This window comes from Primulina tabacum, chromosome 3 (assembly GCF_025594145.1).
Source record: "Primulina tabacum isolate GXHZ01 chromosome 3, ASM2559414v2, whole genome shotgun sequence".
Lineage (NCBI taxonomy): Eukaryota > Viridiplantae > Streptophyta > Magnoliopsida > Lamiales > Gesneriaceae > Primulina > Primulina tabacum.
The window spans coordinates 1,534,062-1,558,273 of record NC_134552.1 but is presented as its reverse complement, the minus strand read 5'-3'; the positions used below and the strand labels follow the sequence as shown (position 1 = coordinate 1,558,273).

Below are 24,212 nucleotides of genomic sequence, written 5' to 3'. Positions count from 1 at the left end.
CACACTCGGTCGAATCTGCCTTTCATCTAGCAATTCTTGGAGTTGTTCTTTTAACTCCTTGAGTTCGGCTGGTGCCATTCTGTAAGGCGCTTTAGAGATTGGTGCGGCACCGGGGACCAAGTTGATTTCGAACTCAATCTCACGGTCCGGGACCGTCCCTGAGAGTTCTTCAGGAAAAACATCTGGGAACTCTCTCACTATCGGGATGTCTTCCAGTTTCTGTTCGACTTCTTCTTTTCCTTCCCTGACCATCGCTAGGTAGACGTCCTCCCCGGATTTCATGGCTTTCCAGGTTTGAGATGCGGAAAGTAGTGACTTCCGTTCTTTGGATTTACCGTGAAACACGACTTCTTCCTGATCTGGGGTTCGGAGTTTGACTCTATTCCCTTTACAATCTACTATTGCACTGTTTCTTGCTAACCAATTCATTCCTAAGATTACGTCGAAATCGACCATGATCAACTGTATCAAATCGGCGCTAAAAGTCTGATCACTAATACTGATTTTACAATCTCTATAAATCTCGTTCGTTTCAAAGGCTCTATTAGTAGGTGTGGCTATTCGGAAAGGTTCAGTTAGTTTATCAGGCTTACGTCCTAACTTCTTAGCAAACCTCTTAGACATAAAGGAATGTGTAGCACCACATTCAAATAATGCGTAGGCAGGTACTGATTGAATTAGAATGGTACCTGACACGACTTCAGTTGCGTTGTCAGCCTCTTCCTGAGTCATGGCAAAGATCCTAGCATTGGGTTTGTCTTCCTTTGGTTTACTAGGGCCTGCTCCCGTATTTGGCCCAGTTCCTCTGTTTGGCCCTGCTGGTCGGTTGGCAGCGGTAGGACACTCTGCAATTCTGTGCCCCGACTTTTCACATCCAAAGCATACACCGCTGGCCCTTCGGCATTCCCCGGAGTGCTTGAAGCCACATGTTGAGCATGGCTTAAGTCCTTTGATGGTTAATGGCAGGGAATTTCCCTGAGGGAGGTCCACCTGACTGATTGGGCCTCTTGAACATTGGTTTCCCTTGAGAGGGCTGACTGTTAAGGGGTCGCTTGTTCCTGTCTTCCCCTTCTCTTCGACGAATATCAGCTTCGGCTCGGATAGCCGCACCCATTAGGTCTGAAAAGTTGGTAGGTTGGTAGACTGCTAGAGCAGATTGGATCCTGCTATTCAACCCCTTCTTGAAACGATGCAATTTCAGAACTTCGTCTGCCATAATCGCTGGAGCATATGATCCAAGGGCGTTGAACTGAGAGGTATATTCTACTACTGACATGTCTGGAGCCTAACTGAGATTTTCAAATTCGCTTAGCTTCTGCAGTCTGACTTCTGCCGGGTAGTACTGTTTCAGAAATGTTTCTCGGAAGATTCGCCACGTGATTGGTCCAGCAGCGGTCATAGCTGGCGAGACTGCTTCCCACCATTTAGCTGCCTTGTCTTCCAGGAAGGGCACTATCACGTCCACTTTTAGTGCATCCGGGACTTCCAACAGTCTCAACTGAGTTTCCACGCTTTTTAGCCAACTCTGGCTAACTTCAGGGTCAGCAGCTCCACTGAAGGTTGGACACCTGTTCTTGTGCAGTGATTCATAATGAAACTTGACCCCATGCTGTGGTGGAGGTGGTGGTTGATTGGCATTCGGGTTCACTAACCCTTGGAGTGTTGTCGCCACGATCGTGGCTATAGCCATCAAATCTGCTTGATTAAGGCTGAACTGAGGTGGAGGTGCGTTGCCTTCTTCGTTGGCATAATTGTTGTTGTTGCCGTTGTTGTTAGCATAACGGGGGTTGCGGTTTTGTCTTGGTGGTCTACCGGCCATTTCCTACAAGTTAAACGCTTCTAAGAATTTGTTGTATATATAACAAGATTGAATAGATAAGTTATGCTGGAACAACTGAAGTTAATAGGTAAGCATAACTTGAATATACATGAACAACTGAGATTAATAAATAATCATAATTTTATTAAATTTTTTTTTGAATGTAAAGAAACAACTAAATGAACAAAGCGTACTGAATGGAAATAAATCATACTGACTGAAATAAAATAGCAACAATGGAAAGATAAACTCCTAGTAATAGGGAAAGGTAACTAAGAACTCTAATCTTCTATCTCTCCATCTCCTATGGCAGCTATAGGCTCGTCGATCTCTATCGGCTTCTCTTCTTCCGGCTCCTCCTCTTGCAGTAGTTCCACCATGTGGGTGAGCTGGGCATTCTCTGCATTAAGCTGGGCATTCTCTGCATTAAGCTGGGCCACCTGCGCCTTCCACTCTTGAACATCTGCCTCTGTCTCGTCCAACAGATCTATAGTGCTCTGGTGGCGTAGTTCGTACCCCTTCTTATTCTCCTTGATCTTGTTCTTCAGCGCTTCACCCTGTTGAGTCAGCTGATGGTTCACTTTGGCAATGCAGCTTATAGCCTCACTTAGATTTTCGAGTCTCTTTTTGCTCCTGTCATTCAGCTGTCTTTCTTCCTCCAATTCTTTGCAATAGCGTTCCACATCCTCTCGTAACTTTCCATTTTGATATTTGCACTGCTCTATGACGTCCCGTAGGTCCATGTTATCTCCCCTAACTAGTTCACCCTGATAGATAGACTGATTAAGGCGGACCTGAATCTCTTCTTTCTCAGCGGTTAAGGTTTTGACCTCACTCCTCCTCTCACTCAATCGGGCTCTAAGTCGTCGAATCTGACGGGACTGATAGTGAAGGGCAAGCTCCTTCAAACGAAGGGCAGCTTGGACACGAGTACGGGGTCGCATGGGAGTAGATGGAGCCATTTCCTGAAATCAAAAAATGAAAATGCTCAGAATCCGAAATAGACAGTATATAACAAGTAAGAATATGCAATATATATGAAATTTTCGACATTTAAATAAATATTTTTTTTCCAAAAATGGAAAGTTTGGAATTTGACATATGGGTTCGAAGCATATGTCGAGAGGATTCCGGGACAATTGACGGAATCGAATTCGGAATTTCCTACGAGAAGTTATAGGGTCTACGAATATTTCCTAAAACGGCAAAAACGACGTTTCGGAGGCCTAAACGAAGGATTTTCGCGATTTCAGCCTGGTGCTCACGACTTTAAGGTCGTGAGCCTTGCTCGTTGGGCCGTTTCGGAGGGGGTAGCATCGGCCTCGAGTTAAAACTCCACCGAAAATTTTTAGGGTTTTTTTTTTTTGAAAATCGATTTTTTTCCACTCGGATTACTAACCTGGCGGCTCTGATACCACTTAAATGTCACGTCCCGAAACTCGGGAATGACACCGGCGTTGTTTAACCATCACACGATCGCAACAACAAGCCTCTTGTAGCACAGTATAAACCGAACCAGTTTATATATCATAATCTCAAATTAAATAACCGATGTCTTTACAATTACCAAAATAAATAAGACGACAGAGTTTTATTGTGGAAACGTAAATCTAATCAATAATAACTTAAACATAATCGATTTCCTTGAGCATTCACCATCCCCAAAACTGCTCGGATTCTTCCTCCTCAATCTGTTCTTCGGGCTTATCTGGGGAGGGTTGTAAGGGGGTGAGTATTTGGGAATACTCAGCAAGTGGGGGAAAATCGAGCACAATAAAGACAACATGCATAAATTTCGAATCATAAATCATGATTTCATACGTACTTCATAACACATGCATAAACTTTGACCCAGCACTGCGACTCATCTACTTTCTACGGTTTACTGACGTCAGTCCCTAATTTTTACTTCTCTAAGGGGGCGAGGCCGTATAGCGGTTACGTCCCCCACCGCGTAAGGGTACGTCGTGGTTGGGATTCCCTCCGTATACAGTCGACTCCTCACAGTGCTTTTGAAATCGTATGACAATTACACGAAAAGAGTAGAAAGAAGATTGTACTCGACTATTTATTTTTTCTTGTAAAAATCGAAAACATGTATGCATAAATTCGAGATTTTTAAAGTTTAAAAAAAAAATTGCCCACTTAGTGTATATTTTGATGCTAAAAACGTGGGTGCTTGGCTTGGAAATAGGATCGCTCCTCGCTCCTACTTCGGACAGAACTTCGGCTTTATTTCTAGGATGATTTTCGGCAGAGTTTCGGCTTGGGAGAGCTGCTGAATTTCGAAATTTTAAGTGTGAGAATGAGTGGGTATGGTGTGGTATTTATAGGCCAAGGGGTGGGAGTTTGATATGGCATTCAAATCATGCCCAAGATTGGCCTCAATCTCCACGTTTTTGGCTTCAATTCTTCATCCCATATTGAGTTATTTGGCTACCTAAATTGGTGAGATTACAATCTTGATTTCTTCCCTTCTTGCTTGGCTCGAGATTTGATGCTTATGCTAAGGGGTTTGAACAAATCTTTGGTTATTTGTTTCCAAGTATCCGTGTATCTATCCATCACAAAATCTTGGCATATCAACTAAGGGAATTTTCGAAATCCCCATGCACTATCTTGCCTAAATTCTTTAACTTGTGTAATATTCAACTCTTGTAAGAAAAATCCCCTTCCTAATTTCGAAAATTGCATGCTTAAACACAATATATCAAATCCCATATGGTATGTCCAAGAGTATATCTACATATCCCATATAAAATATTCTCCATTATGCAAGTCTTATTTTAACACAACACAAAAATCTTATGTTAAAATTTCCTTTACAATTATTTAATTATATGGTGAGAAAAAAATCCTGGTTCTTACATCTCCAACCAGAATTCACACTTACTGAACTTTGCAAATAGTTTGCGACTCTGCAAAACCCGCAAAACTGTACTCAGATGTTGACTGTGCTCTTCATGGCTCTTCGAGTATATAAGAATGTCGTCAATGAACACTATGACGAACTGGTCTAGGTAGGGCTGAAATACTCGATTCATCAAGTCCATAAAAATTGCTGGAGCATTCGTCAGTCCAAACGGCATCACTAAAAACTCGTAATGCCCATATCTGGTTCTTAAAGCTGTCTTATGAACATCTGTATCTTTCACCTTCAGCTGGTGATACCCCGGTCGAAGATCTATCTTAGAGAACACTGTGGATCCCTGCAACTGATCGAACAAGTCCTCGATCCTTGGAAGTGGGTATTTGTTCTTGATCGTTACCTTGTTCAGTTCTCGGTAATCGATGCACAGCAGCCTGCTCCCGTCTTTCTTCTTCACAAAGATCACTGGTGCGCCCCATGATGAGAAATTAGGGCGGATGAATTCTTTGTCTAGAAGCTCCTGAATTCGCTGCTTGAGCTCTAACATCTCAGCTGGAGCTAGATGGTACGGTGCCTAAGAGATTGGCACGGTGCCTGGCACAAGCTCAATGGCGAACTCCACCTTTCTCTCTGGTGGGAGGCCCGTGACTTCATCTGGAAATACGTTAGGAAAATCTCTTACTAATGGTACATCAGTTATTGACGGAGTGGGTCCGTCAGGTGCAGACACAACGCTGGCCAAGAAAGCCTAACAACCCTTGTGCACAAGTCTCCGCGCCTGCATGCAAGAGATCATGCGAGGGAAACTCCTCCATCTCGCTGGCTCAAATAGAAACTGCTCCATGCCCAAAGGTCTTACCAACACTGACCTTTTCTGGAAATCGATAAGTACTCTGTTCTTCGATCAGCCAGTCCATTTCCAAAATGATATCAACTCTAGCATTGGCAGCACAATCAAATCGGCATACACCAGGTGGCCCTGCAGTTCCAGATCGATGTCTCTGACCACACTAGTAGCTGATAGTTATTCCCCTGATGGGACTGTCACTGAGTAGCTCACGTCGAGTCCAATAGACTTGACGTCCAGGTGACTAGCGTATGTATCTGAAATAAAAGAATGGGTGGCCCCTGAATCTATCAAGGCCTTCGTGGCTACCCTCTTTATGAAAATATTCCCTGAGGGACATTGGTACAACCCAAAAACTTATATCACAAAGTTCTAATCTTAACTTCAAGCATAGCAGAAAATTTCAATCCCAAGTTACCAAAATATTAACTCGCACACTAATAATCCCAAATAAAATTCAACACATGCATAACAAGAATAATGCGGTGCTTAATTAAATAAGTTTACCGGTCAATAATGTCGTGTCTGGGTTCGCCTCCTGAGCATGCATGATGAACACTCTCCCTTGGGTTGGCTGCCTCCACTGTGGGCACTCCTTTAGCATGTGATCACTAGCTCCACATTTGAAACATTTGCCCGACCCATATAAACACTGCCCCGGGTGCTGGCGGTTGCACTTCGGGCACACTGGGTACTCCGTCCTCTGAGGAGCCTTCGGCTGTGGGATAGGACCCTTGCCTTTCGGCTGTCCCTGTTATGGCTTCTTCCTTGGCTGCCCCTGGAATGGCCTTTTGAACTGAGGTCGTTGTTGCTGCTGCTGTTGCGGTGCTTGATAGGGCCTCTTTCCCTGCCTATCGAACTCGATATCTTTCTGGTCCTGCTCTGTCGCTAAGGCTCTAGATACTGCAACGACATAGGTAGTCGGACCAGCAACCCTCACATCACGGCGCAAGATTGGCTGCAACCCATTCATAAAATGCCTCATCTTCCCCTGGCATCATTAGCTATCAGGAGCACAAAGTGACACCCCCTCTCAAACTTCCTCGCAAACTCCGCAACGCTGCTATCCCCCTGACGCAACGTCATGAACTCCCTGGTCAGGCGAGAGCGTACTTCCTCAGTGAAGTACTTGGAGTAAAAGACCTCCTTAAATCCATTCCACGTCAGTGTTTGCAAGTTAACTGACACTAATGCACTTTCCCACCATAGCCTGGCATCTCCAGTCAACAAGTAGGTGGCGCACCTAACCCGGTCTGCATCCTGCAGCTCCATGAACTCGAATATCACCTTGATGGACTTAATCCATCATTCAGCTATCATCGAGTCAGTAGTTCCCGAGAACTCCTTTGGGTTCATCCTCCTGAACCTCTCAAACACCGCCTCGAGTCTGGGCCTAGCCCCCGTATCAACTGCAGCATGGTTCCCCGCAAATTGTGCGAAGAACTGTCATACCTGCAAGCATCTGTGCTTGCATATCTGGTGGTGGTGGAGGAGGAGCGTCTCTCCCTTCCTCCCGAGCCTCTCTGTCTTTATCCCTTACTTCACGGTTAATAAAGCGTCTAGGAGGCATACTGTTCCAATAATTTACCCAACACGTAAACCCAATATGCAAGAACATAATATCAATAGCATAAGATGCGCGTAATTCGAACTTAAAACATGGACATGCTGAAATCATGACTTAATGCTTAATCCATAACATAATTCAAAAGTATAAAACTTACAGACTTGCGGTGTGGCTTCGTGAGCTTCTTGCAACTGGCAGTAGGCATAACCCTTTACAAGAACACCGCTCTGATACCAACTGTAACGTACCGTAATTTGAACTACTTGAAATTTGCGGAAAAATAAAAATTTTCTTAGATATGAAATAAACTTTCAAATTGCGATCATCCCTAATCTGTTCTCAAAAATAATTGCAACCAAACATTCGAAATTTAAAATGTTGCTAAAGCATTTGACTAAACATCATGACAGCTCACTGGTCCCCACCTCTTGTCTCCTCAAATTCATCCTCACCTGCATCGATCAAGTCTAGTGAGTCTAAAGACGCAACATGTATAAACTGAAAGTAACAAGTACTACGTAATAAGATCACATGCAGCTTTAAAATCGAACGTACATACTGGAACTTGAACTTGCATAAATAAGATTGAGCATACGTACATACATACATAGACGTGCCATCAACATAAAACTTTTCTTTAACATGCTTACTTCGTACATACTTGAACATACATAAACTTCATCATTTTGCGTAGAGGCATGTTTCAAAGCAAGTGACCCATACATAAATACGCCTGATCAGACTAAACCACAATACTGGGCTGACACGGAAAATCCATTGCCACATACATGAGATCCCCGTACATAATTTAACAGGTGGATTGGTCCCTGGTCATACTTTACCTCTTTCCAATCCCATACATAATTTGGTCACAAGACATTTAGCATACCTCAAAAACTTAAAAGTATTTTCTTTGCACGTCGAACATACTTACTTGTCGTTGAGAGATTCGTTGGATCTCGCTTGGGGCCACTGCTGCACATACTATGAAGAATTTCGACACTTAACTTACATAACTTAGACATATGTATTCGTGCTCACCACCGAAATAAATAAATAGCTTATGACATTTTAGATCACTCATGACTTGACCTCGTTTAATCATCGCACTAAACCATGATACAAATTCTCAAAACAAAACACTAAACTTTTCCTCAAAATGGAGTACACAGACCCCGTGCCCAGGTCCGGCTACGGGTCCGTGTAGACTCTGTAAAGTTATACCCCTAAAGAAGTGAGGACACGGACCCCGTGTCAGGGTCCGTCTAAGGGTGCATGTAGACTCTGGAAAACGACACTTCGAAGGAAACAAAGGCACGGACCCCGTGCCATGGTCCGTGTACGGGTCCGTGTACTCACTGTGAACGCAAACTAACGAAAATTCTGTGCTTGTGACTTAATCTCCCCTACTCGATCCTCCCGACCATGAATCGACACCTTGAGACCCATCCTAGGATACTACAACACTGACTACTCAAGCCTATAAAATTGTCCCAAAACAACCACGCATGACAAGTAACACAATAAACCCGTGAACACGACTTTTGACAACAAAACGATTTTTACGACTATTCATTCTCCCAATTGCCTAACGACGCAAAATGAATCAACAATAATCATCCCAATATCATTAAAATTGTACCTATATGCAGCAGCGATCACCCGTCAATCCCCAACGAAGCCTGCAACCATAAAACTTCAAGAACACATCAATAACATAATTTTCAGAAAACGCAGTTTGAGCAGTCCCATGAAAAACACCATAACTCACTCAATTTTTATCCAAATATTTCGAATTTTATATCAAATCGAAGGTATCAAATATTTCTACGTTTCGTATGTTGAAAGTTTTCCCAAAATCTCGACCGGAAAATCGCAATAATTCAAAATACAGTAAAAACAAAATTCTGAGATCTAAAAACGTTGCATAGATTGATCAAACAATTTTCTGCTCAAACCATTTACATCACATATGGATTTTCTCGCATCAAAACATCGCAACACATAATATAACTAGATCGACACAGGAAAAACAGGATATACATGCCTTTAAATCTTTAACGTTACCGAACGACGACACCGAAGCGGAGAAAGATGCAAGGTTGATCCAGGACGCTTGTGGAACGGTTTTCTTGAAATAAATTCAACAAAATTTTGCTAGAAAGATTCAGAGGAAGGGGCGGCTGCTCTATAGTGGAAGAACCCTAGGTTTTTCCTCATTTTTTTTAAATGAAATTCTGAATTGTGATATGTGTGTGTGTGCATACATAAATGTGGGTGTGTGTTAGTGGTGTGTGTGCGTGTGTTTAGTGTAGGTAATTAGGGTTATTAGAGCTAATTGGGTTATTTAATTAAATAATAACAAATCACAAGATAATTAAAATGCTAATACCCCAAAAGTAAAATAATGCACATAAAAGTTTGAAATCATATAATTACCTAATAATTTAATTAGGCTATTAAAATGCTTAAAACTAATAAATCATTTAAAATGTCCCTTTTCAAATTAAAAATAAAATACAGCATTTTACAATTATCCAAAAATCGTCACCAGTCTCCTTTCCTCGATCCCGCATCGAATAATCGCCTGAAACATGAAACTCAAGAAAATATTTTAACGTGCATCACATAAACATTAAAATAATGCAATTTAATAAATCATGCATCACTAAAAATCATTTTAAAATTAAATAAATGATTTAACAATTAAATAAATGCATGGGTTATACGTGTACTGATTTTGGGCTCTACAGATAAGTTCGGCTATACAGCCACTGTATAAATGGTTGCTTGCATGTGCAGTGGCAGGCTCGTGAAGTAGGCCATTAGGCCACTTAAAATATGACAAGAAAGAACTATAAAGAGCGGGGAGTTGAGCTCACCAGGCGGAACAACAAATAATAAAGGAAGAACAGAAGAGAACAAGAGCGCTATATGAACCACAAGGAGACCCAGAAGTTGAATTTTGTATAAAAATAGGCTAACCAGCCATTTGTGTATATTTTTAGCTTCATATTGTGAGAGTTTATTTGAAGTGGGCCTTAGGGCCACTAATGTAAATATTTTTTTGGTTATGATTCGAAAACGAAAACGATCCATTACAGTTGGAAAGTAGGCCACTTTTATCACATTGAATTCATTTTGTTTCAATAAGAGATCAGGGGAAGAAATAATCGCGAGCGGAGAGTTTTAAGCCAAACTATGGTTTTGATTGAAGCTATTGAAATGAGTTGTGTTAAGTGGATTAAGAATGAATAGAAACTTCTTCCCAACATCCAATCCACAACATCACATACAAACACACCTTCACTCCACATCCATTACCCAACAACCACAACACCAAACCAACAGTCAACAAATCAAAAGCGGAGTCACCACATGCAAGAACAGTAATAAACGTGTATGCGGGAAAGGGGTCTGACTGAAGTGCAAATCCATATACGTGTATGCGGGAAAGGGAATCCGACTGAAGTGCAAATGCATAGATGTGTATGCGGAAAAGGGGTCCGACTTAAGTGCAAATAAATATACGTGTATGTGGGAAAGGGGCCTGACTGAAGTGCAATGCATAATGTTAGGGACGAGGGATCGTCTTGAGTGGATGCTGCATGTAAGAGAACATAAGATCACATAAGAGTTAAAAGGTACCTGTGGTTCGGGAAGCTCCAAAAAAAAACATCAAGGCATGAATATCAAATGTACCGAAGAACCGAGGCCAACTCACGGCCAATCTTTGACCCATGATCACCTGCTAGAAATAGACATATCGATGTTTACAAGAAAAACCACTGCATCCACGCAAGAAATATTCAGAAAATCAATTCCTACTGATGTATAGCACAGGGCCAAACAATGGCCACTTTACCGCACCTACAAAGCAAAGGCTAATGAGAGGTCTAATAATACCAAATTAATAATTCCCCACAAAAACCCGACGTCAAAAGAGTTAGCCCAACTGCACAGATAAACCAATCGCCCATCCTTTGGTTTCTCGGATACAAAGTCATACAAAGCGAAAAAGGAAACTTCAATTCAATCAAGGCGAATCAACAACTTTCGGGGAGCCAAGAAACACCAAGTAACAATTCAAGAAAAGGGAAGAGAAAAATACTCATGGCCGTGGAGAGTGAAATCGGCCGCCCCAAGAAATCCACAGGAGCAGACGCAGCAACTGGGGAAGTCGGCATGGGCATGAGCTGCGTGGGATGAGCAGAGACGCCAAGAGGAGTGTCTAAAATTGATATAGTGGCTGCCAAGGGACGACCCGAGCTGAGTGGGGAGTTCACCTGTGCCGAGAGAAACTGTCCAGCGCCCATTTGAGAGCCCATCGACGACCTAGAGACAGCAAGGAACGGAATGGGGCCGGTAGAGGAGCCAGAAAACGCGACGAACAGTGAAGCTGAAACGGCGGTTGAGACAGGCGAGGCACCCGCAGCGCTCGGTTCAGAGGGACGCACCGGAGAAGAGTCTTGAACCATTGTTGAACCTTCAGCGACCATGGTGTAGGGGATACGATGGCGAGGCGAGCAGACACCAAGAAACCGACCTTCCAATGACAACTAAGAACGAAGAGCATGGAGCGTGGAGCGGGAGTGCCGAAGGGGAAGACAGAAAAAAAAGAGGGCCGAAGGTTTTTGGATTTGAATCTGGAGGAGGGAAATACAAGAAGCAATGAAAGAGTCCAACAAAGAATTGGGCTTGGGCGATCAGTCCAATACTGAGAGCCCACTTCACAAGACAAAGGCTTACAGGCCACTGTAAATAAATGGGTCAGACCAGGTTTCCAACAAGCATTTTGGCCCAATGGGCCAATGCTTGCGGGGGGCAATTGTTTGGGCTAAAATATTTAAATTATGAAAGCCCAATTTAATTCTGAAACCCAATTTAATTGTAAAACCTTAAATGAAATTAGGGAGGACCAATTAATTGTATAGGCCCGTCAAGTGTAGTGGATTGATTTTTATCGATTCAAAACTGGTCACAGAGCGCGGAAAAAGGGAGAGGAACGTGGGAGGATAGGTTGAGATCGTGGCGTGAAAAGCGGGGAACATGGATGATGGGGGAGTGGAGTAGAACCGGCCAGTTTCCAGGAAGAAAAGGAGACAATCGGCTTCAGAGACAACTACACACAACTCTCAACACAGACAAATCTACAAAATACTCTCTGCTAAAAATTCTATCTTCAAGCAATAGTTTTTCAAGCTTTCCAGTATATTTCTAGCATTTTACGTCTTCTTGTTTTAGATTTTAGCAACACAATTTATTATATTTTTCATGTTTTGATGAATTCCTACAGTTTTGTAAATTCAAAATCATGTTAGGAGTTTATTTCCATCGATTTACAATAGTTTTCTTTATTTTGGCATTGTATTTGTTTTAGAAGACTAGAACTGACGGTCGAATTTAGAATTCATGTCGCTTGAATATTTAGAAGTTAGATTTTATCATTTTCACACAAGTTGGTGCAACTTCGCACCTGGCACGCCCGCAAATCTCAAATATTGTGCAAACAATATCATTTTAATTAGACTATATATATATATATATATATATATATATATATATATATATATATAAAGTGGGTTTCACTGACTTTTGACTTTGTGAATGGTCAATAATCTTTGTTATTTTGAATAGTCTATAACAATTGGTATTACGGAAGGTCACTGACTTTTGACTTTCTGAATTATCAATAACAATTGATGTTATGAAAAGATCACCTACTTTGGCACTCCGAATGGCCAAACTTTTTGTCTATATATTGAAAAACTGCCTTCGACTTGGAAAGATTTCAAGAATTATCTGAAACACAAATGAAAGGAGACAAATGTGGAAAAACTAGTTGTCAGGCTTTGTATCGAAGAAAACAACAAGGTATCTAAGAGAAAGTTTATCAATCTTTATGTGGATAAAACCAACATCATCGAGCATGGATAGAGCTCGAAAGTCTTTGAAATTTATTGAGTCGAATGATATCGATGCCAAATTGGGACCAAAGAAAAATGCATTCAAGAAAAAATCTCCAGGGAAATGCTACGACTGTGACGGTCCGGGTCACAGGGATTCTGAGTGCAAGAAACTAAAAAAAATAGGGTGATATATAGGGTGGAGATCATATCTCATTAGGTTTTTAATATGAATCTCCGTGTTGGTGTTTCATAGGTTAAATTTCTAGGTTCAACCCCAAGAAAGTGGTGGATTGATATTGGTCTCACTCGTCATGTATGCTTCGAAAAGGAGATGTTTGCAAGTCTTGATGGATATGAGAATTGTGAAATGTTGTACATGTGAAACTTTGCTACTTCTGATATCAAGAGGCAAGGGAAGATTATTTTCAAAAATGACTTCCGGGACTGAGCTGACTTTCAACATCATGTATGTGACAAAAATTCGAAAGAATTTGGTATACAATTGCTTTTGAATAAGCACGAATTCCATAATATTTTTGAGTTAGACAAATTTTCTTTATCAAAAATTGGAGTGCTTTTCGGAAAATGTTATGTTATTTAGGTTCAAAGTAATGGCTATTAAGTCAAAAATAAATAAAGTGAATGATTTTTCTTATTTGCTTGACCCTTTCAACTTATGGCACGTTCGATTAGACATGTTAATTATGATACAATTATTAGATTAATTAACTTGAAAAATATACTCACATTCCATATTGATAAAAACCACAAATGTGAAACTTGTGATGAAACAAAATTAACAAGATCATATTTCCAATCTATTGAAAGAAATAGTGAACCCCTTCATTTACTTCACTCAAATTAATGCAATTTAAAAAGAGTGCAAACATGTTGTGAAAATAAATATATTATTAATTTTATTGACTATAAAACACAATTTTGTTATGTGTCTCTTCTTAAAAGTAAAGATGAAGTCATAGATAAATTGCACTTTACAAAAGAAAAGTTAAAAATCAACTTAACAAGAAAATAAGGTGCTAATAAGTAGTAATGATTACAGACTCGATCGAGATATATGTATTGAAAGGACCATATTGTATGCTAATCATAACTTACTGGTTCTTGTAAACACTATCAGTGATACCTAGGGGATCATGGGACGATGTTAATAGACACTATTATTATGATTTGATTGGTGCAATCAAACTTGAATTATTACGTTTTTGATCAAGAGGTTAATAAAAATAATGAGGCTAATTAGAATAAGTTTGAATAAGAATAAATGTAATCCTGACTCACATGAAGTTGTGAACACACAGCTAGTTATATCTCTAAACCATTGAGTGTTATACAAGTACTGAATTTTGTGTTGTCGTTGAGATAGTCAAATTCAAAAAGTTGAATTTCACAACGATAGTTTGACGGAGATCAGACAAATAGCTTGTAAAATTGTTTATAAGTGTATTTCATATTTGAAAGTTGTAGAAGTTAACTTGACTGTTAATTGAGTGTGGAGAGTGCAAGCTGCAAAAAATGATCTAGTGGAAAATTTTTGTCTTCGAATTTTTAACTTTTCACTATAATAAATAGTTTTGTACCCTCGTTACATCGGCGTCTTCGGATCGTCGATCAGGATTTTAATGAATTTAAAATCCTAAAATTTGGATATAATAAATAAAGGTTATCAAAAATTGATAACACGCAACACAAAAAATCTACACATAGTGTAATGCCCCGAGACCGAGGTGTAGATGACATCCAACATTGTTTAACAATTTAGTTGAAAATAATAAGTCTCGTATCAAATAGCCAAAACCAGTCTAATTCTTAAAAGAACATTGTCTTTGCATATGCGAAATGTGAATAATGCAAAACTGTTCTTACAAAGAAAATTTTGAGATGCGGAAGCTAATAAACTATAAATTTTAAACCAGGGACTTGGTCTTTATAACTCCTGATTTCTTCACCAGCCCCAAAATTTATTTTGTTTTGTCTTTTCCACATTTCTTCATTATTATCTGGAGAGGGACGTAAGGGGGTGAGCGTTTTGAGAAACACTCATCAAGTGGGAGCTGATCGAATACAAGAATAATAGATTATATACATATCTTTTTTAAAAAAAGATTAAGATACATAACAGCATTCAACATATCATAATGAACATAATTTTAAGACGTATAGGAATCAAACCTTATGAGAATAGAATCATCATTAAATTAAACGTATTGGAACATAACCTAATCAGATCTTATCGAACAGAACGCATTAAAATGGTCATGGGTCATCCTTGATCTTGGGCTCACTTTGGGGACTTTCCCTGTAAATGAGCTCTCTCTTGGGCTTTTTCAGGTATTCGGGCTCTCTCTGGGTCTTTTCCCATTGACAGGCTTCTTCTTGGGCCTTTTTCCTCACAGATTTTCCTGATGTACCATTATTTGAATCATATCAAATAAACTTACCATTTGGGATGAAGCAGAAAGATCAAACAGAGCGAATCCCAACGAAACAGATAGAATGAATCGTAAAAATATGCATAACAAAGAGTATAGAAATTCATATGGAAGCAAACGTACACTAATCGATTGAAATTTAAAACACATAAATATTTAAAACATATATAAGCTCAGTCACAGTATTTCAAAGGTGTGATTCGAACTTGATTGAAGTTTGGACAGAACCCAGGCTGAATTCGAATAGGTATTGGGTACTGTTTTGTACATCACCTCGAACAAGTTCTGGGCGCGGTCCTGGGGCAGGGAAATGCCTTAAAAATCTGGCTAGAAACTACACAAGCTTGACTAGGAACACACGATTTTGGTTGCTCTAGGTAGACTTGATCGTAATTAGTTTGGTGCTCGACTGCTTCCCGAACTCTTGGTTCTCGGTTGGGCACTTCTTGGCTCGAATTCAGGTAGATAAATGGAGAGAAAGACACTTTGAAATTGTTGGCTAGATGTTGTACGAACTCGATTAGTTACTCACGAACACAACAACTTCTTGCTCGAAGAGGTCTGACTAGTGTGGTTCGAACGATTGTCATCAACTGGGAAAAATATTACCCTCACAATAGATTGGTTGTTGTTTGAAAAATCGTCAAAAAAATCTTGGATGCGGCAGCACAATGGTGCTTGATTTCTTGGTGTTCTTTGAAGGCTCTATGGTATAGCATTTTTCAGTCCTTTTTGAGGTCTTTATAAGGCTAGGGTTTTGCTGAAATACTGCTGATATCCCCTAATTAAATTGTTTTCTTAGTCTCCAAAACTTCCCAAGTTCGATGGTCAAAGATCCTTCCCATCCAAGGGTCACCTTGATAAGCTTAAAGGTTAGTTATTGCATCATAATGGTGTCCAAATATTTTAGCTTATATTAGTGCATGGCTGCATAAGAGTCTTTTAGAGCAGTATGTGTTGAGCTTATTTGAGCTAAAGTTTCAAGTTCATGAGCTAAGGATTTTCTTATCCGAATGGCAACAATTGGGTCCTTGCGGTTTTGCATCATATCGATTTTTTTGAGTTAACTCCCCGAGCTTTATGAAGTGATTTGCTTCAAAAATCTGAGTCCTCGCACATGATTCTATAAACTCTTTCTCTCTTTACAAATCAAGTTCTCGACAACATTGATTAGAGGTTCAATTGTAAGTCTGACCAGATAACACTTTTGATTAAGAAAAAAACTTTGGAAATTTTGATTAGTCAACCAAAATCAAAATTCGGCCATTTGATTTTGATTAAGAATCAAAAGCAATCTTGAAATTTTGATTTGTCAAGCAAAATCAAATGTCTCGGGCACTCTTATTGTAGTTCATGGCCAAGCCCTTCCACCACTATTGTGCATCGTCGCTGCCGTAGATGCCATCGCCACCCTCGTCTGATGATCTCGTCTCAACGCGAATTTCTTCTATCTTATCTAGTGTGAATTAGAAGAAGAATCTAATTAGGCAATTGCATAACGACATTATTTCCAGTTTATTGTTCATATGAATTTAAAAAATGATTATTTCCTTTTAAAATCTGGAATAGTTTAATGTCCAACGTCTTAGAACGTAAAATTTGTAAGAGTAGGTGTCCAGAAAGCCAACTTGTGGCTTCAGCTTTATTGACTCTGATATAAAACAATCTTTATTTCAATAATATTTTACGATTTCATTCGATTATGACATTATACTTTATCTATATACTACATACAACCTGCATAGATAAAGTCCTTGAATATACTATAGGTACCAGGCAAGACACCACAACGGTGGTGCTGTCCCTTGGAAGAGTTCCAAGCAAGACACCACAGTGGATTCAACCACTGAGGCCAAATACATAGCTGCATCGGCTGCAACAAAGGAGGGTGTTTGGATGGAGAATTTCATCCAAGAGTTGGGCATCATTCCTCATGCAGTTGATCCAGTCCCAGTCTACTGTGACAACACCGGTGCCGTTGCGCAAGAGAAGGAACCGATGTTTCGTCAGAGATCCAAAATTATACTGAGGAAGTTCCACATAATTTAGGAGATTGTGAGAAGATGAGACATATCGACAGAGAGAGTCGCCTTCGTGGATAACATTGTTGTTCCACTGATGAAGCCCTTGCCTGGACCATTGTTTGAGAAGCATCGTGAAGCAATGAGTCTAAGATCTATGGGTAGTTAGCTATAGGGCAAGTGGGAGATTGTTAGAATAGGTGCTCGACAAGCCAACTTGCGGCTCCAGCTTTATTGACTCTGATGTAAAACAATCTTTATTTTAATAATATGTTACGATTTCATTCGATTATGGCATTATACTTTATTTGTATACCCATGCAGGCTGCATAGATAAAGTCTTTGAATATACAATAGGTATCATGAGGTCTGCTTCGCAACGTAAGATCATGAAACTCATTAGGAAGTGTACATTATATTCTAAACATGTTTCTATTCTAATCAGCCGCCTAAAACAAGGATAAAGATCGCTCGAGCTTGAGACTAGCATATGTGCTGTAAATGCATATTTCATTGGCAAGGACATGGAGATGTCCATTCACATAAATGGATGATCATATGATGATACACTGAACAACCCTCCATCGGACTGTCCAAGTGGTTCTCACTTATCGAGTGGAATAGTCCGCAATTATGGTTGTGCATCATTAGTTCTTTGACCCGAGACAATGTAAGGGCTATACGTACTAGCATGCACTTTGATCCGTTTACTGACTCCATCGAGGGTCATCAGGTGACGAGGTTGGGTGTAGTTTCGAAATACGTAGGATCAAATGCATTGTAGTTGAGGATTCACCGTTCGCCTACGGGTGAAGATATCCTATGTTATATGATGATTTAATAGTGCAAGGAGTCTCTGGCCAGAGCAAGAAATGTACTTTAGGGAAATGTGTTTTCCTAGTTGCACATACCATGCCACTATTAGCACTTAAAGATAAATTGCATCGTTATCGAATTCATATATAACTCTCGATATACCAATGGTTGCAGATTGTATGCTAACCATGACTAAAGATTCTTACAGGCACTATCAATGATACCTAGGGGATCATGGTGCGATGCTACTAGACGCTCTTACCATGATCCGATGGGTGCAATCAGAAATGAGTTCTGACATTTTTGATCAAGGAGTTGATGAAAAGAATGGGGTTAACTAGGGTAAACCGGAATAAGAATAAATGTTATTCTGAATCACATGAAGATATGAACTCACGACTAGCTGTATCCCTAAACCATTGAGGGTGACACAAGTATCGGATTCTGTATTCCCGTTGAAATATTCAAATTTCAAGGAGTTGAAATTTGACGAATATAGTTTGGTGGAAATCAAATAGGAAGCTTATAAAAGAGTTTATGAGCTGTTTCCATAAGATGGAAAAATGGAAGTAAGCATGAGAAATAAGGAAAGAGAGTGGAACTGCTTGTTTTGTGAAGCAGTTCACTATAACTGGCAGCTGCCAAATATGGTAAAGGAAAATTTTGATTTTTGAAATTTTTTATTTTCATTATATGAACAAGACTTGTATCCTTGATACATCGGCGGTCTCATGTCGTCGATCGGGTTATAATAAGTTCGGAATCATTTATTTAGTGAGTTTGGAGTTTACTAATTAAATGTTGATACTAGAAGTGTGACTACTAACATATCAAAAGTTGACAAACACATAATATCATAAATAATAATATAAGATTTTATATATAATGAAATTAGAGTCCTAGTAGGGTAATGATTTAGAGTCCTGATAGGAGAGAGACTCTTAACTGGATTAGAGATCTCACTCTATATATACATCACTAAGACTCATAATTAAATATCATATGTTTTTCACACAAAACTTGTACACAAATCTCTGCCTCTCAATTAAATCTCTCAGCCACCTTCATCTCTTGAAAGAAATTTTTCAACCCTTTGGTTTCTTCCACTGCCACGCCGCCATCGCTGCACTGTCTCCGAATTTTGTGATTTTGGAAATTCAGAGACCTTAGTCTCAAGGCAAAATCATTTGAAATTACTAGTGGAATTCTAGCGAAGGAATATTGTTTCTGATCGTGGACCTAATTAGGCTATCAAAAGAAGAGTCATTTATAGGGAATTACAAGAAGGTCTATCTCCGTCTCGCACCGAAATAGTTTGGAGTCCAGCGTTCAATACGCTAAGATATAACTCTTAAACATCCTCTGAATGAAAGTTTTAAACACATGACACCCCAAAAAAAATTTTAAACTTTCACTGCATATTGGGTGCGAGAATTGGATGTCTCTCGCAACAGTAACAATTGTAAACATCTTACACATGCATTATTTGAATCATACAATGCCAAAAAATATTTTGATTGTCAAAACAAAAATTGTTATTTGTTTGAAATTTAAAATTTGGTATTTGTTTGAAAATTTTAAATTTTTGTTATGTATTGGGTGTGAGAAAACGATACTCTAATATTTTATATATATTGTATACTATTACAATAATTTTTTTTGAAAAAATGAAATAATAACAAATATGATAACCAAGGTATATTGTTTGATTTTGATATAAACCTCAGAGTAAAACGTTTATTTTTTGTTTTCGGATAATTATAATTTAATTTCGGATCGGATTCTTGATTTTTTTTTAATTTACTATATATGTACACGATCAATATATATAATATATGTTGAGGGACATTAAATTTACAATATTCTCGATCAGAAATATATACAAGAGCTCGAGGAATCCATAGATGAAGGTTCTTTTCTTCCAAAATTCTATTATTATTGTTATTATTATTTTATTTTTTTTATTACAGGTATTTTTTAGTCGAGATTGTTACAATCAGATATCGAACCAGAACTCGATGTTAGATTTTCCATAATCCATCGGTGGGGTTGTCGGGATCTTATAAACAAAAGATTATTGGTAGAAATCAAGTTTAATTTGGAAAAGAGGTAAAAGTATAGGTACTCGACGTGAGGATCACCACGAAGTGACCAATGTATTCTCTCCTTTTATGGTAATATTTCTCTTTTTTTTTTTTTGAAAAAAAAATTGCTTTGTATATGGGCTAAAAGTTATCAACATAATTATATAATTTTAACGTCCATTAATTACGATGAAATTTTTTTCTCCAGATTAATTTTCTGAAAATGTTAGCTTAATTAGTGAAATATTTTATTATCTAAATATAAGTATTTAGCCAAGTAAATGAAGCATACAGTTGCCCAAAAATAAGCCAAACATTTGCAACAAACAATCCATTGAGTTTATTAAATTAAATTAAAAAAATTTTCCACCAACCTAGAAAAGAGAAAAGAATAAAAAAAGTCAACAAAAAACGTGCTTCCCTCAAAGCACAATTTGATAAACACGATATGAAAACACACCTTAAATACCAATACCCATATATGTAACGTATAACATGCCGCACCTATATTTTCCATTTCCAAAATCGCAAAATGCCAACACCAAGACTCAAAACTCCGACTCCCCGCAACCGTTCTCCTCCGCTCCATACAACGGCATCGAACGCGGTGGCACCGGACCAATCACCGACCAGACCTCAAGTCTCTCTTCAACCAGCCTCCAACAAAAAGGCTCAGTCAAAATCCACCAAACTTTTCCGGCGAGTCAAGTCACTTTTTCGGTCATTCCCTGTGATCAACCCGCCATGCAAGATGCCGGTGACGATCCACACTAACCGGATGCACGACGGCCACATACACGGAGGAAAGCAGATGACTGGAACCCTCTTCGGCCACCGAAAATCACGTGTAAATCTATCCATCCAAGAAAACTCGAAATGCTTACCAATTCTTGTGCTTGAGCTTTCCATTCAAACAGGAAAGCTTCTGCAAGATATGGGATTAGGGCTCGTGAGAATCGCTCTCGAGTGCGAAAAAAACCACTCAGAGAAGGTCAAGCTTCTGGAAGAGCCCATCTGGACGATGTACTGTAATGGGAGGAAAGTTGGGTATGCTGTGAAGAGAGAGCCGACGGATGATGATTTGAAAGTGATGAAAATGCTGCATGCGGTGTCTATGGGAGCCGGAGTTCTGCCGGGAAACGACGATGAGACCGGGGCGGCGGCGGCGGAGGGTGAGCTGACATATATGCGGGCTTACTTTGAGAGGATGGTGGGGTCGAAGGACTCGGAAACTTATTACATGATGAATCCAGATGGGAATAGCGGGCCTGAACTCAGCATCTTCTTTGTTAGAGTTTGATTTTATTTCTTCTTTTTTAATTTCTTAGCTAGATTAATTAAATTCATGTATCTTTAAAACAATTTATTGCGCAGTGCAAAGTGATCCTTCATTTTTATGAAGCCTAACTATTTAGTCTGTTTCTTCTCTAATTCTGATTATTTCAATGACTTCTTAAATATATTGATTACTTCGATCCGCAGGTTTGTTTCATTTTAGTGTTGGTCATTTTTGTTGTTATTTATCTTTTAGTGTTGGTCATTTTTTTTGTTATTTATCTTTTAATGTTAGTCATTTTTCGTCTCAAGTGTTAGCGTACTACATCAACGTCACGTCGACATTAGAGCTATATCAAAAAAGACTAAAATTGTAATAAGTAAATAAATAACAAAAAAATAGCAGATTAATATTAAATTTGATAATATAGATTATCGAAATCGTAAATAGAAAAATATATAAGACTAAAAGTGTTTTCTCTAATAAATATGGGCTACTTAACACTAATTAGTATTTAATTAACTAATTTCTTTCATAGCAATACAAAAATATTATTTCAAGTGATTTTTTCTAGCAATTTATAGGAAATAGAGAAATAATGTTTTCCAATTTTATTTATGTACCACATATGTCCTGTCAATGAATATGAATCGAGTATATATTATGATGTTCAACTAATAATTTTTTATATTAAAAATAAGCTCAAGACAATACAATGTTGTGGTCTTTAGTCTATTTTCAATAATTTTTTATTTCTTGTTTTCTGTTATTGGTTGATATTGTTGGTTCAATGTTGCTTGTGAATAGCATGATCAATTATTTACAAAAAAATTTATTAATATTTAACCGAAAAAAGATTGATTAAAGATAGATCATGAGACGTCAAACAATAATATATAGTTAAATCGACTAGAAATAATAGTTGTTTTTAGATTCAACTAACTAGAAATTATAATAGTCGCTAATAGGAAAATTAACTGTAGAAATGTATCAATAATCAATTTAGGGATTTTATCGTGATTATGCGAGGATTAGATAGTTAATTGTAGTTTAATGTGTGAATATTGTGGTCTTAGTTCTCAATTTGAATTTGAATTTTTCCTCAGTATTAACTACATTAAGTTTGACATATTGGCAAATTTTTGTTGTTTAGTTTATTTAGATTTTATATTTACCTTATCTCATATAATCAATTTAATCTAGCTAAAGTTATATAACCAAAATTCTAATAAGAGAACAAATCAACTCCAAATTTAATATGATATATTATAATTTGATTTAGTACATTTACTGTGAGAATCCGAATTTCCAACATTCCAGCAGCAATGCAAATTTCCAGCAAAAGCTAATATTTTAGAAGTTGGTATTTTTTCAGCAGATTAGAATCCAGCAGCAAACAACAGATAAAATCCAGCAGCAGCAGCACGAAATTCCAGCAGACAGTTACTAATTCAGCCAATGACTTGTAACTGAAGAATTTAAACATGGAATAAAGATTGTTAATGGCAGATTATGGTCATTAATTGGGAGGCTAACAGTCAGAATTTTGCCTATATATAACACTCTCAAACCTCTGAATTGGTGTTACACAAATCTTGAGTTATCATTTGAAATATTTGAGATAAGAGAGTGCTTATTTTCGGGCAGTAGAAACCAGTAGCGAGAGCAAGCCTATTTCCAGACTTCAACCGAAACTCTCCAGCAAATTACTGTAAGTGGGCTTATGTATAAATATCTTGAAACCCGTTTGATGATTTCTGTTTTAAAGCAAAGTATATTCTTGATTTCTGATATCTGATTTTGAAGCACTGAAACTTAGTGAACTAATGGTAGGAATATATATTCTGAACATTTGTGATTACTGATTACTGATTACTGGCCTCACTCATTAGAGGAGAGAACATATAAGGGACTGATATCAGTTTAGCCATGAAATTCACGAACGTGCTCAGTGCTTACTTGTTAAATTCTGATTACTGAATACCGAATACTGATTTCCGATTACTGATTTCTGAATACTGATTTCTGTTCTGAAATAAAGAGTTTCTGTATATTATTGTATTACTGTTTCTGTTGAAAACGATTTCGAAATTGTGAGTTATTCCCGCCCCTGCTTACTGAGTGACAACCATATCACTCATCCACCAAACCCATCTCAGATGAGAATGAGGAAGAAAAGTTAGAAGAAGAAGAGCAGATTCAATTCTAAGGCTGGTGAAGAAGACCGTTGTTTATCAGCTCTGATTTATATTTTATATTCTGCTGCATATGTTCAGACATTTAATTTTTGGTTTTACATTTCCGCTGTAAAACATTATTAGTTGAGTTGTATCAGACATTGAATATTCAGTATTTACGTATAAAAGACTGGTTTCTGAATTCTGTACTTCTGAGGCTTGTTGTTTTCGAATGTAAATTTGAGAGCAACGTCGGTATCAACCAACCCCCGTATCGGGGCGTGACATTTACTATTCCCAACTAGGGGTGTTCAAGCCAAGCACATCAATTTTTATCACTTTTTTTTTATTCAAGGACAATCATGTAAGTTGATTTA

The 24,212-nt window shown here is 38.5% G+C and overlaps 1 protein-coding gene across 1 annotated transcript; it reads left to right on the top strand.

Annotated features, from left to right (window-relative positions):
- The first annotated feature begins 20,898 nt into the window (after positions 1-20,898).
- On the top strand, positions 20,899-21,796 carry LOC142538806 (protein MIZU-KUSSEI 1-like). Its single transcript, XM_075644102.1, has one exon. The coding sequence runs from the start codon at positions 20,915-20,917 to the stop codon at positions 21,680-21,682; it is 768 nt and encodes a 255-aa protein (XP_075500217.1). The 5' UTR covers positions 20,899-20,914; the 3' UTR covers positions 21,683-21,796.
- Positions 21,797-24,212: the final 2,416 nt, after the last annotated feature.